General features: G+C 45.2%; 1 protein-coding gene across 1 annotated transcript; it reads right to left on the bottom strand.

Annotated features, from left to right (window-relative positions):
* Positions 1-3,077: 3,077 nt before the first annotated feature.
* LOC134400593 (trypsin I-P38-like) lies at positions 3,078-9,780 on the bottom strand. Its single transcript, XM_063129017.1, has 5 exons — positions 9,741-9,780; positions 7,995-8,163; positions 6,488-6,741; positions 5,029-5,165; positions 3,078-3,262 (listed from the first exon to the last, which is right to left on the bottom strand). The coding sequence occupies exons 1-5, from the start codon at positions 9,778-9,780 to the stop codon at positions 3,113-3,115; spliced, it is 750 nt and encodes a 249-aa protein (XP_062985087.1). The 3' UTR covers positions 3,078-3,112.
* Between the last annotated feature and the right edge of the window lie 468 nt (positions 9,781-10,248).

The following is a 10,248-nucleotide window of genomic DNA, read 5'->3' as shown; positions in this document are numbered from 1 at the left end:
AGGCCATCAAGTCCAACCCCCTGCTCAATGCAGGAATCCACTCTAAAGCATCCCTGACAGATGCTTGTCCAGCTGCCTCTTGAAGGCCTCTAGTGTGGGAGAGCCCACGACCTCCCTAAATAACTGGTTCCATTGTCGTACCGTTCTAACAGTCAGGAAGTTTTTCCTGATGTCCAGCTGGACTCTGGCTTCCTTTAACTTGAGTTCATTATTCCGTGTCCTGCACTCTGGGAGGATCGAGAAGAGATCCTGGCCCTCCTCTGTGTGACAACCTTTTAAGTATTTGAAGAGTGCTCTCATGTCTCCCCTCAGTCTTCTCTTCTCCAGACTAAACATGCCCAGTTCTTTCAGTCTCTCTTCATAGGGCTTTGTTTCCAGACCCCCGATCATCCTGGTTGCCCTCCTCTGAATATGCTCCAGCTTGTCTACGTCCTTCTTGAATTGTGGAGCCCAGAACTGGACACAATACTCTATATAAGGCCTAACCAGGGCCTCATCTAGAAGGAACCAGTACCTCACATGATTTGGAAGCTATACTTCTATTAATGCAGCCGAAAATAGCATTTGCCTTTCTTGCAGCCATATCGCACTGTTGGCTCATATTCAGCTTGCAATCTACAACAATTCCAAGATCCTTCTCGTTTGTAGTATTGCTGAGCCAAGTATCCCCCATTTTGTAACTGTGCATTTGTGCTGGCTTGCAGAAGGGGTTGTGGAATACTTTTTGGTAGAGGAGAGGCAAGCATAAGGTGGACTTCATGCAGTTGCTGTGTAAAAAAAGCTTCTTCTCTCTGGTTAAAGTAATCTAGACCACTGATGCATATGCGTTTAATAATAATAATAATAATAATAATAATAATAATAATAATAATAAAGCCACATCTTACAACCATCCTGTCCACTTCTAATGCAACTGCTAGCCTTCAGAAACAAGATGTGATGCAACCAACTCTCACGACTTTGTACAGTCCTTTGCAGTAATTATGTTTGGAAAAAAATGTTTTGTCTGTTTGCATTGCCTCACAAACCAAACAGTCTCCAGTGTAGACCTCTCTCCAAATATCTCTTTCCTGTTAGAGCAGGCAATCTCAAGGTGGTCTTGTGCATCCCCCCTGCATGGAGAATGAACCTGCAAAACACCTAAAAGTGATGTTTCTTGACGACAAGACTCAAGGCCATTCCTCTCCCTGATGTTTAGAACTTGTGAAGCTTAGTTGCCATCACGCTGAAACTCAAAGACACATAAAATATCCACATTGGACCAAGTATTAATGCTTGCATCATGAGAGGAAGAGTTACCAGGTCTATTAGAGGAAATGTATGGGTCTCTCGCAATATAGGATACTTGATGATTTACAGTTAAATGCGTGAATTGCGTCCCTCAGAGAGCAGTGTAAATTTGGGGTGGGGCAGCATGTGAAAATACTGCCTGTGGTGTCCGACGTGTTATGATTCCTGCACATGTTTAGGACATTAATCAGTGAACATGGATGAGTGAAGTCACATGCAACACTTCGAATTCCTGCTCATGTGGATAGATTTGGGCCATAGCTAGACCTAAGGTTTATCCCTGGATCGTCCAGGGGTCAAACCTGTTCACCTAGGTGACACACAGGGGATCCAGTGCTCAGGCAGGGGTGAACCCAGGATGATCCCAGGATAAACCTTAGGTCTAGCTGTGGCCTTAGACTCCTCTCTGGTCTGCAGCAGGAGTCTGTTCCCTTTCCCTCAAACTCAAACACATACTAGAAGTTCAATATTATAGATTGTTTCAGTACTTTGTATAACATGGAATAATGTACTTCTCCTCCTAAATTACCTACCGCCTGCTTGGAAGTTAACACATAGTCAGCACAGAAGGATCTTCAGAGCCCTTAAGACAGCCAAAAGACTTATGTTATCACTTTGGAAGGACAAATTCACACCTAATTGGATCGAGGACCTAATAACATTATCAACTTTTGAACAAGTTCAGCTTTTGAACTTGCAAGTGGATAAATATATAGATATCTGGTCTGCTTTTCTTGAAACCTTTCTATAACTCTCTCACACCTTTTTTTTAACGGTTCATACAATGGAAACAATGATAATTCTATATACACAATGTATGGTTCCCCCCCCCCCCGCCATTTTCATGATGTATTTTCTGTTTTGTTTGTTGATATTCACAATAAAAACAAAAAACACATATCAGAAGTAAGCAATAAGCTATTTCTTCAGCGCTTCAGTTGCAATGTAGCAGGGAAAGTCATGGGTCTCTCTGAGGCAATGGTGAATGGAATACCTTTGGCCCTGCAGCTGGTGTTGCTGGTGAGAAGAGAGGGACCCCAGTTGATCACCCTTAGTCATAAAGTGTTACTGGTTGATTTTATTTATTTATTTATTTATTTATTTATTTATTTATTTATTGCACTTATATACTGCTCCCATAGCCAGGGCTCTCTGGGCGGTTTACAGAAATTCTAAAATTTCCGCCTGGCGCCTACACTGTACTCCTTTCGTCGCCAGTTGAAGACCTTTTTATTCTCTCAGTATTTTAACACTTAATTTCAACTTAAATTTAAATTTTACTGTTTTAACTCTGTATTTTAATTTTATATCAATTTTGCTGCATGGTTTTTATTCTGGTTGTGCTTTTTATATTGTATTTTGTATTTGTGCTTTTAACCTGTTGGTTGTCTTCTATGGTTTTAATTTCTGTGAACCGCCCAGAGAGCTTCGGCTATTGGGCGGTATAGAAATGTAATAAATAAATAAATAAATAAATAAATAAATAAAATTAAGATAAAAACGAGTATACAAAATTTAAAATTCCAAAACACAGAACATACACACATAAAGCATTAAAAACCGTTTAAAAAAACAACACTAAACATGTGAGTGATTAAGATAATTAAGTGGGTGATCACTTCAAATGGATCAAACCCATTACAATGCTTGGGCTTGTTCAATGGCAAAGACATTTCCCATTCGGTAGGACAAGCACAAATGACCATCAACCAGACTTTTCTTTGCATGAATTAACACCCTCGTAGTTTTATTTGTGCATACCCAATCCCCAAATTTGAACTCATTGGGAAGAAGAGAAATCTTTTCAAATGCAAAGCTTTGTTCAGTTAGATCTGATAGTGGTTTCAATCCATCCGACATAGTTGCAAACTTTGGTGTAGACGCCAGGATAGCCTCTCTGAGCACATCCAATGCCCCAGGAGACAACTCCCTGGAGCTGCCCATTGCAGACCACAGGGCCACCTGAGTCTCCCTGTAAAAGAACATGATCAAAGCACATTCAGTAAGCAGTACAGCTGGAGAGAGATGAGAACTGCATCACCCTAGACCGTGGGTGGATGGAGAGAGGCAACGTTTTCTGGAAGGAGGAGCCACAATATAGAGATAGTGGGTAGTATCCAATGGCGGTGAACTGCTAGTGCTAATGACGTTGCACTTGCATCAACCAATGCTAGTACAACGTCAGAAGCGATTGCTGGTAGTGCAAAGGTACAAGTAGTGACTTGCAACCGAGAACTGGAGAACTAGAGAGGGATTTCTGAGAGAAACTGCTCAGCACTTCACCAAATTTATATTTTGAAGGATGATTTGGGAGCGCCATGGCCGTTAGAACAGTTGCAAACCTGTGAAAGTGTTTACTGTGGACAGGGCCAAAGAAATGACAGACGTAGGAGAGAGCCAATAATTCCATTGTTGTCTGCATCCATTTCTTTTGTCCCAGTATTAGCTTCACTCAGACCCCTTCCCAGTCCTACCAGGAGGCGGCAAGGACTGTAACTGGGAGGTTTTGCATGCGAAGCAGGTGTTCTGTCACGGAACTGTGGCCAGTGGAGGCCATAGCCAGTGGAAGCTGGTGGCTCCAATATCAGTGGGTCAGTGAACCAACTCTGGGTTTCAGTCAGACCCAGTAAGAACTCAAAAGAAGCTATATAAAGGGCTGCACCCAGTTTGGGGATAGGGATCATCACTTTGGACAGCTCCTTTAGAGTTCTCACTGGTTCTGACTGAAACATGGGGCAGATGCACTGCCCCTCTGACACTGGACCCACCAATCTCCACTGGCTATGGCTTTTCGAAATGATGTGTGTGTGTGTGTGTGTGTGTGTGTGTGTGTGTGTGTGTGCAAGCAAACATGGTTGTTAGTCTACAGTAGGGGTGTGCATGGACCCCCCCAATCCTCTTCGCGCCCGATCCGCAAATTGAAGCAGCCGCGGGACCGCGGACGGACGCAGGTAAGGGAGAGGAGGGAGGGGGGTTTACCTGGCCCTGCCACTGTCGCCACATGGGCGGCAGCGACAGCGGCAGGGCCAAGTAAACCCCCCTTACCTTTTTTGCGGAGCTCCGGATCGAGGCGAAGGATCCGCCTTCACCTCGATCCGCTCCGCAACGCTCCGCGGCTCCCCCAATCCTCTTCGCCTCCACCTTAAGGGGAGGCGAAGCCCCCCGATCCGCTCCTGCTTCTCCGGTCTGAGGAGAAGCGGAGCACATCCCTAGTCTAAAGTACTAATTTCAATGCCAGGTGGGAGAGAAGGTAGAATATAATATTCCCAGCGCAGACAAACCTACCCACACACAACCCCTGTGCTGCTCTTGTGCAGGGAGTTTGTTTTCATGGAATGATATTCTCCGGGGTGGGGGTGGGCGGGAAGGCATGAAATCCAAGGAAACATGCTACGATTTCATTCTACTAATGGTGTAAACTGTCCTCAGAAGTGTACATGTCTGAGTTGAGAAGCAATGGAGCGCCAATATAGGATTGTAGATGTAATGGGCATTGAACAGGAAGTGGTATATTTCTGTATCTATGTGTAGCTTATCTCTATTGTGTCTATTTTAGAGAATATTGTTTTCTCTTCCACCCCTCTGAATAGCCGCTGTTCCCAAAGCTATAGTTCGCTCAAAATGTGGCCCTTTTGAAGCAGTTTTCACCCACCAGGCATCTGTGTTTATGCACAGAGACTTCCCTGCTGCTTAATTGAATTGCACTGTACATCCTGGAGAGAAAAAGAGAAGGTTTACCTGGCAAGAGTCTTTGCCCCCCTCCATAAATCCAATACAAATCATATTTCTGGTAATTTGTCCTGGATAGGCTCTACTGCACTCACTGGAGGAAAGTACAGGAGCGTTTAGGCATTGCAGGATATCAGGGTAGTTAGCTGCAGGAAATAGGAGACAAAAGAGAATAAAAACACATTTATTCTGAAAACTGTCAGCACTCCCCTCCTGTCCGGGTTAATTCCATATCTGTTTATGGAACAGAACTCTAATGTCCATTTTAAAATAAAAATAAAAATGAAGAGCCATATTGGGAAGGCAATTTGGAGGGAATAAACAACGAGAAGGCAGGGATTGGTGCCAAAATCTCTTGGTTTGGTCCAGTCCAGGAGACTAGGGAAGTTCAGTGTACACATTTGTGGTAATGTTGCTTTCCGATGGCTTGGGGGGGGGGGTAGTTTACGATTAAAATGATAGGATTGTGAAGAGGTCTAGAGGGAGGGATACAGGCAGGTGAAGGCCACCTCAGAACCTGCTTCAGCTGGACTGCCTTTCCCCTGCTTCTACAGGCAATCCATCAACCTGTGCATTCTGGGAAGGATCCTGGACATGGATGTGTGTGTGTGTGTGTGTGTGTGTGTGTGTGTGTGAGAGAGAGAGAGAGAGAGAGAGAGAGAGAGAGAGAGAGAGAGAGAGAGAGAGAGTTTAAATACATTGTTCATTGTGATTTTATTAATGACTAGGAGAAAAGCCCGTCATACGACAGGTGTAGAGAAGCAGTCTGGTGAGGAGGTTAGTGGTTTTTGGCCCCTCTGCTAGGCCGGAAGCTCCTGGCCATTACCTTTCTTCGGAACTTGGAACTTCCATAGAAGGCCGCAGTCTCGAGTAAAGTCCCTAGATGGCGCCAGAGGGCTTGGAGGAGCCCCCTGGCCTTCTATCTTGGAACTTCCCTAGATGGCAGTTATTTTTCTTGGTAGATGGCAGTTATTTTTCTTGGAACTTCCATAGAAGGCCCTGGGAGCACAGAATTTTTAAACATGCAAATAGGAGAGAATGCAGAGGCAGTGGATCGGCCTAAAAGTGCAAATAGGAGAGAACATGCAAATAGGAGAGAAGGCAGAGGCAGTGGATTGGCCTACTGGTTGGCGATGTCATCCACTGCCTCTGCCTTCTCTCCTAGTTGCATAAGTGGCTTGGAGGAGGCCTCTCGCTTTTATAGATATAGATATAGATAATAATAAGATGCTTGTAAGCCATCTTGAAACAACTTTTACCCCGAAAGGCAGGATATAAATAATTGTAATATATAAAAGTCATAAATTTGGAGGGAGCTGGAATTTATTGAAAGGAACAGAAGGAACCTGACTGGTTTGGCTGGTCAGGTCTATACTGATATTCCTCCGATTATTTTGGCTCAGTAGACGTGCCAATGAACCTGCAGGTGAAATATCACTTCTTGACAGACAACACACAGAGGACTCACTGCCACTGCTGAGGATGTTTCCCCAGCCAGAGATCAGACACTGTGTCCCGGTGGTCACGCAGCTGGTGGGGAGAGCAGCTAGCTTGACATTCCTGTTGAGGGTGGCTGGTGTGGCTAGCTTGATCAGCATGATGTCATTGTCCAACAACTGGGAGTTGTAGCTAGGGTGACGGAGGACTTTGACTGAATCGATGTTTTGCTCAGTGCCATCATTTAACCTCAAATTGTATTCCCCAAGTACCACTCGAATACGCCTGGATTGAGAAAAGGGCAAAAGCACCTTCGTTATGCCCATGACTATGTAACACTTCTTAACACCCGACATTCCCAAAGCCATTCTCAGTAATATTGCTGCTCTTGGAAGCTTCCCTTGGCCCCAGTTGACTTGAATGGTTAGAAATGGTTAGAAATTGCCTTCTGTTCCCATCTAGCTTTTAATCATTTTATATGCATAGATACATATCATACATATCATGGCTTGGGACCGCAATACCCGATGGAACGCCTCTCCTGACATGAACCTACCCGTACACTGTGCTCAACATCTAAGGTCCTCCTTCGAGTGCCTACTCCGAGGGAAGGTCGGAGGACGGCAACAAGGGAAAGGGCCTTCTCGGTGGTGGCCCCCCGACTGTGGAATGATCTCCCTGATGAGGCTCGCCTGACGCCAACATTGTTATCTTTTCGGCCCCAGGTCAAGACTTTTCTCTTCTCCCAGGCATTTTAACAGCATTTTAACAGCATTTAACAACGTTAAGTTTGCTTTTAATGGACCCCAGAATTGTTGTTTTTAAATGGATACTGTTGATTTTATACTGTTGTTTTTATGTTTCTGATGGTTTTAAATTTTGTATACTTTTTAATGTTTGCCGTTTTTGGCTGTTGTGAACCGCCCAGAGAGCTTCGGCTGTGGGGTGGTATAGAAATGTAATAAATAAGTAAATAAATAAACAAACAAACATATATGCACACACACACACACACATCTATGGAAACAATCAAAATTACTGCCTTAGCACTGCAGGTATGTTGAACATCAAGCCTGAAAGCCAAATTTGGCCTTCCTGGGGCCCCAGCCTGACCTGCTGGGGTCCCCTGGTGGGCCCTTCCCCTCTCCCCTGGCACTACCTCCTTTTTTCTGACTGCTGATCCTTTTTGGGCTCTCTAGCTCCCCCCCCCCAATTCTAAAATTTTGGCATGCCTCCACTAAGGTTACATTACTAGTAGTAAGAGCTTCAAGCTAAGCTAGACTGGTATTTTTGGCCCCGCCCCTTCACCTTTGGCTCCACCCACCATTGGAGTGCAGCCCCCAAGAGCTTCTCCAAAACTGAATTTGACCCTTGGGCTGAACGAGGTTCAATCCCCAGTGAAGACGACCACGACGATTTCCAGTGGGGGATGTGGGGCACAGGGGTGTCCGGCAGTTGCCAACATTTGCTAAAGAAACGCAAACATTTCTGAGCCGTAGTACTGCAAGGAGCAGAATGACAAATACATTTGTACTTACGATTTGTAGCAGTGAGCAGCTGACACCACCCACTGGCTGCTGATGAGGGAACCGCCACAGAAGTGGTACCCAGAATTCAGGGAGACTTGGTAGCGGACAGAATCCCTCGGGCAATTGTAGCCCCCCACAATCTTATCGTCATCGTCACCATCAAGAACAGGGAGGGCAACTGGGTATGGAATGAAGACAAATCATAGACGATGTCAGTGTTATATAACGCCCCGAATCAAATGAATTTCAGGATTTGGATGCAAGACTGTCATTGGGATACCCCCGTATTCTTCCGGTAGCAGCAGCTGCCCCCTGAACAGCCTCCAGATGTGCTCTAGAGGGTCCCATAAGAACACCATAAAAAGCTCTAAAGAGCAGGACTCCAAAAAGCAGGCTATTGAGGCTGCTGCTTCTGCCTGTGGCTTCCCTCTCCATTCAGCCACCCACCTTTCTCTTCTTGCCTCCCTCTTCTCATGGACCCCACTCCTGCATCTGGAGGCTTGACCAATATGGGGTGCCTCCTGAATCCCACACTCGGGTACCCACGCCTGGATCGCCTGCAAACGTTTCGTTTGGCCCTGCGATATAAGACGTATGCCTGTAAAGCATCAGAAATGAAAATGTGCTGATCCTCTCGGCCTTTCATGGGACCATTCATGTTCTGCAAAAATAGGGGGAGTTTTGGGGGGATGTTTAGGTAGGGAATTTTAAGAATGTTTGGGGGAGCTAACTTTGGCACCACTTCCAGCAGCAGCTTGGCTGCTCTCAGCAGCCCGGCCGTGTTCTTGGGACACGTCTTGGGGACTGAATGCTCATTTCCATGGGGCAGTCTCCAAAAACTTGGCAGGATTGCTGCGAGCAGAGAAGCCGCAGCTTGAATTGGAGACACTGACAACACTTTTTTTGGAAGAAGAAGAAGAAGAAGAAGAAGAAGAAGAAGAAGAAGAAGAAGAAGAAGAAGAAGAAGAAGAGGGAGGCCTTAGCTAGACCGAGCAAAATCCCGGGGTGAACCCCAGGATTATCCCTGTGTGTCCACGTGACGTACACGGGATCACGGGATCAGGGAGGGATCATCCCTCCCTTGCCCTGGGATCTCGCCCTCCCCTTGGGCCCGCTTTTTCCGCAGTCTCGGGCTGAGCCCAAGACCGTGGAACGTATGGCCCATTGTCGTGGTTTGACCCGGCTCCGCACGAGGGGCTGTGCCCATCAGAGGTAGAGTGGGGGGACCAGAAAAGTACTTTAAAAAAAAACCTTACCATTAGCGCACAAGCGTTCGTGTGCTCCTCTCTCTTTTTTTTAAAAAAGGTGGGTGCGACGCCTCTCCTCCTGAGGTCGTCGTGCCTCACGTGTAAACAGAGAAGGGATCTCTTGTTAATCACAATGCGAGATCTTCCCTCCTCTGTCCTGGATTTAAAGGTAGGTCTAGCTAAAGCCAAAGAAGACAATGACCCACGGCCACCTCAATTTTAAAGATAAGACAGACACACACTGAAAAATTATGTGCCCCTGAAGATTAATACAATCTTTGGGGTGGGGGAGGTGACTGACAAAAATTTGAGGGGCTCGAACACCCGAAGTTTTGTCCATGTACTTTTGCAGAAAGTACATAAACTCAGAAATGCATCTGTATGAGTATATTTGGAAGTCAACGGAAATTCTGCCTCCTCAGTCTCAAGATAAGCAGGGGGTTTAATGTTAATGTCTTTTCAGCACCTTGTTGCCAGACAGGAATTATAAGGAAAAATGAAGACTTACCAGCCGCTCCTAAGAAGGTTATGAGCAAAATGAATTTCATTGTACCTTCCTTCTGGTCAATAAGGCAGGAGGAATTGTTGCACATATTTATCCCCTGGGAGAAGTGTTATCTCTCTTCCAAGGACTTCATCCAAGGGAAAAATCAACAATGGAAAATTTAAAAATCATTACTTGTGTCTGTATCAACAACAGGTAGAGAAGGTAAGTCCAGTATCACACGTTAATCATAGAACATGTCAAAAATGCAACGTAGCCTAAACTAATTTATTCTGGCTATTTTTAATTCCACCCCCATTCTTCCTTCTTATAATACTGTGGGTTTGAGAAATTTGGTCTTAATTTTAACTGGGCCTTTTTTTCCCTTCAGAAATGTGCTTGAAATAGAAGCAACTTTTGCCGAGAGTATACTATAGAGTCTTACTTCAGATTTCAAATGCTGTTTCTTCAAATTGCTTCTCAAAAACCTCTATTGCTGTGAAGCCCTCCGTAATATGCACCCCAAACAAAA

This window comes from Elgaria multicarinata, chromosome 6, assembly GCF_023053635.1.
Source record: "Elgaria multicarinata webbii isolate HBS135686 ecotype San Diego chromosome 6, rElgMul1.1.pri, whole genome shotgun sequence".
NCBI classification, from domain to species: domain Eukaryota; kingdom Metazoa; phylum Chordata; class Lepidosauria; order Squamata; family Anguidae; genus Elgaria; species Elgaria multicarinata.
Note: the sequence above shows the minus strand (reverse complement) of the source record. Positions and strands in the feature narration are given on the sequence as shown.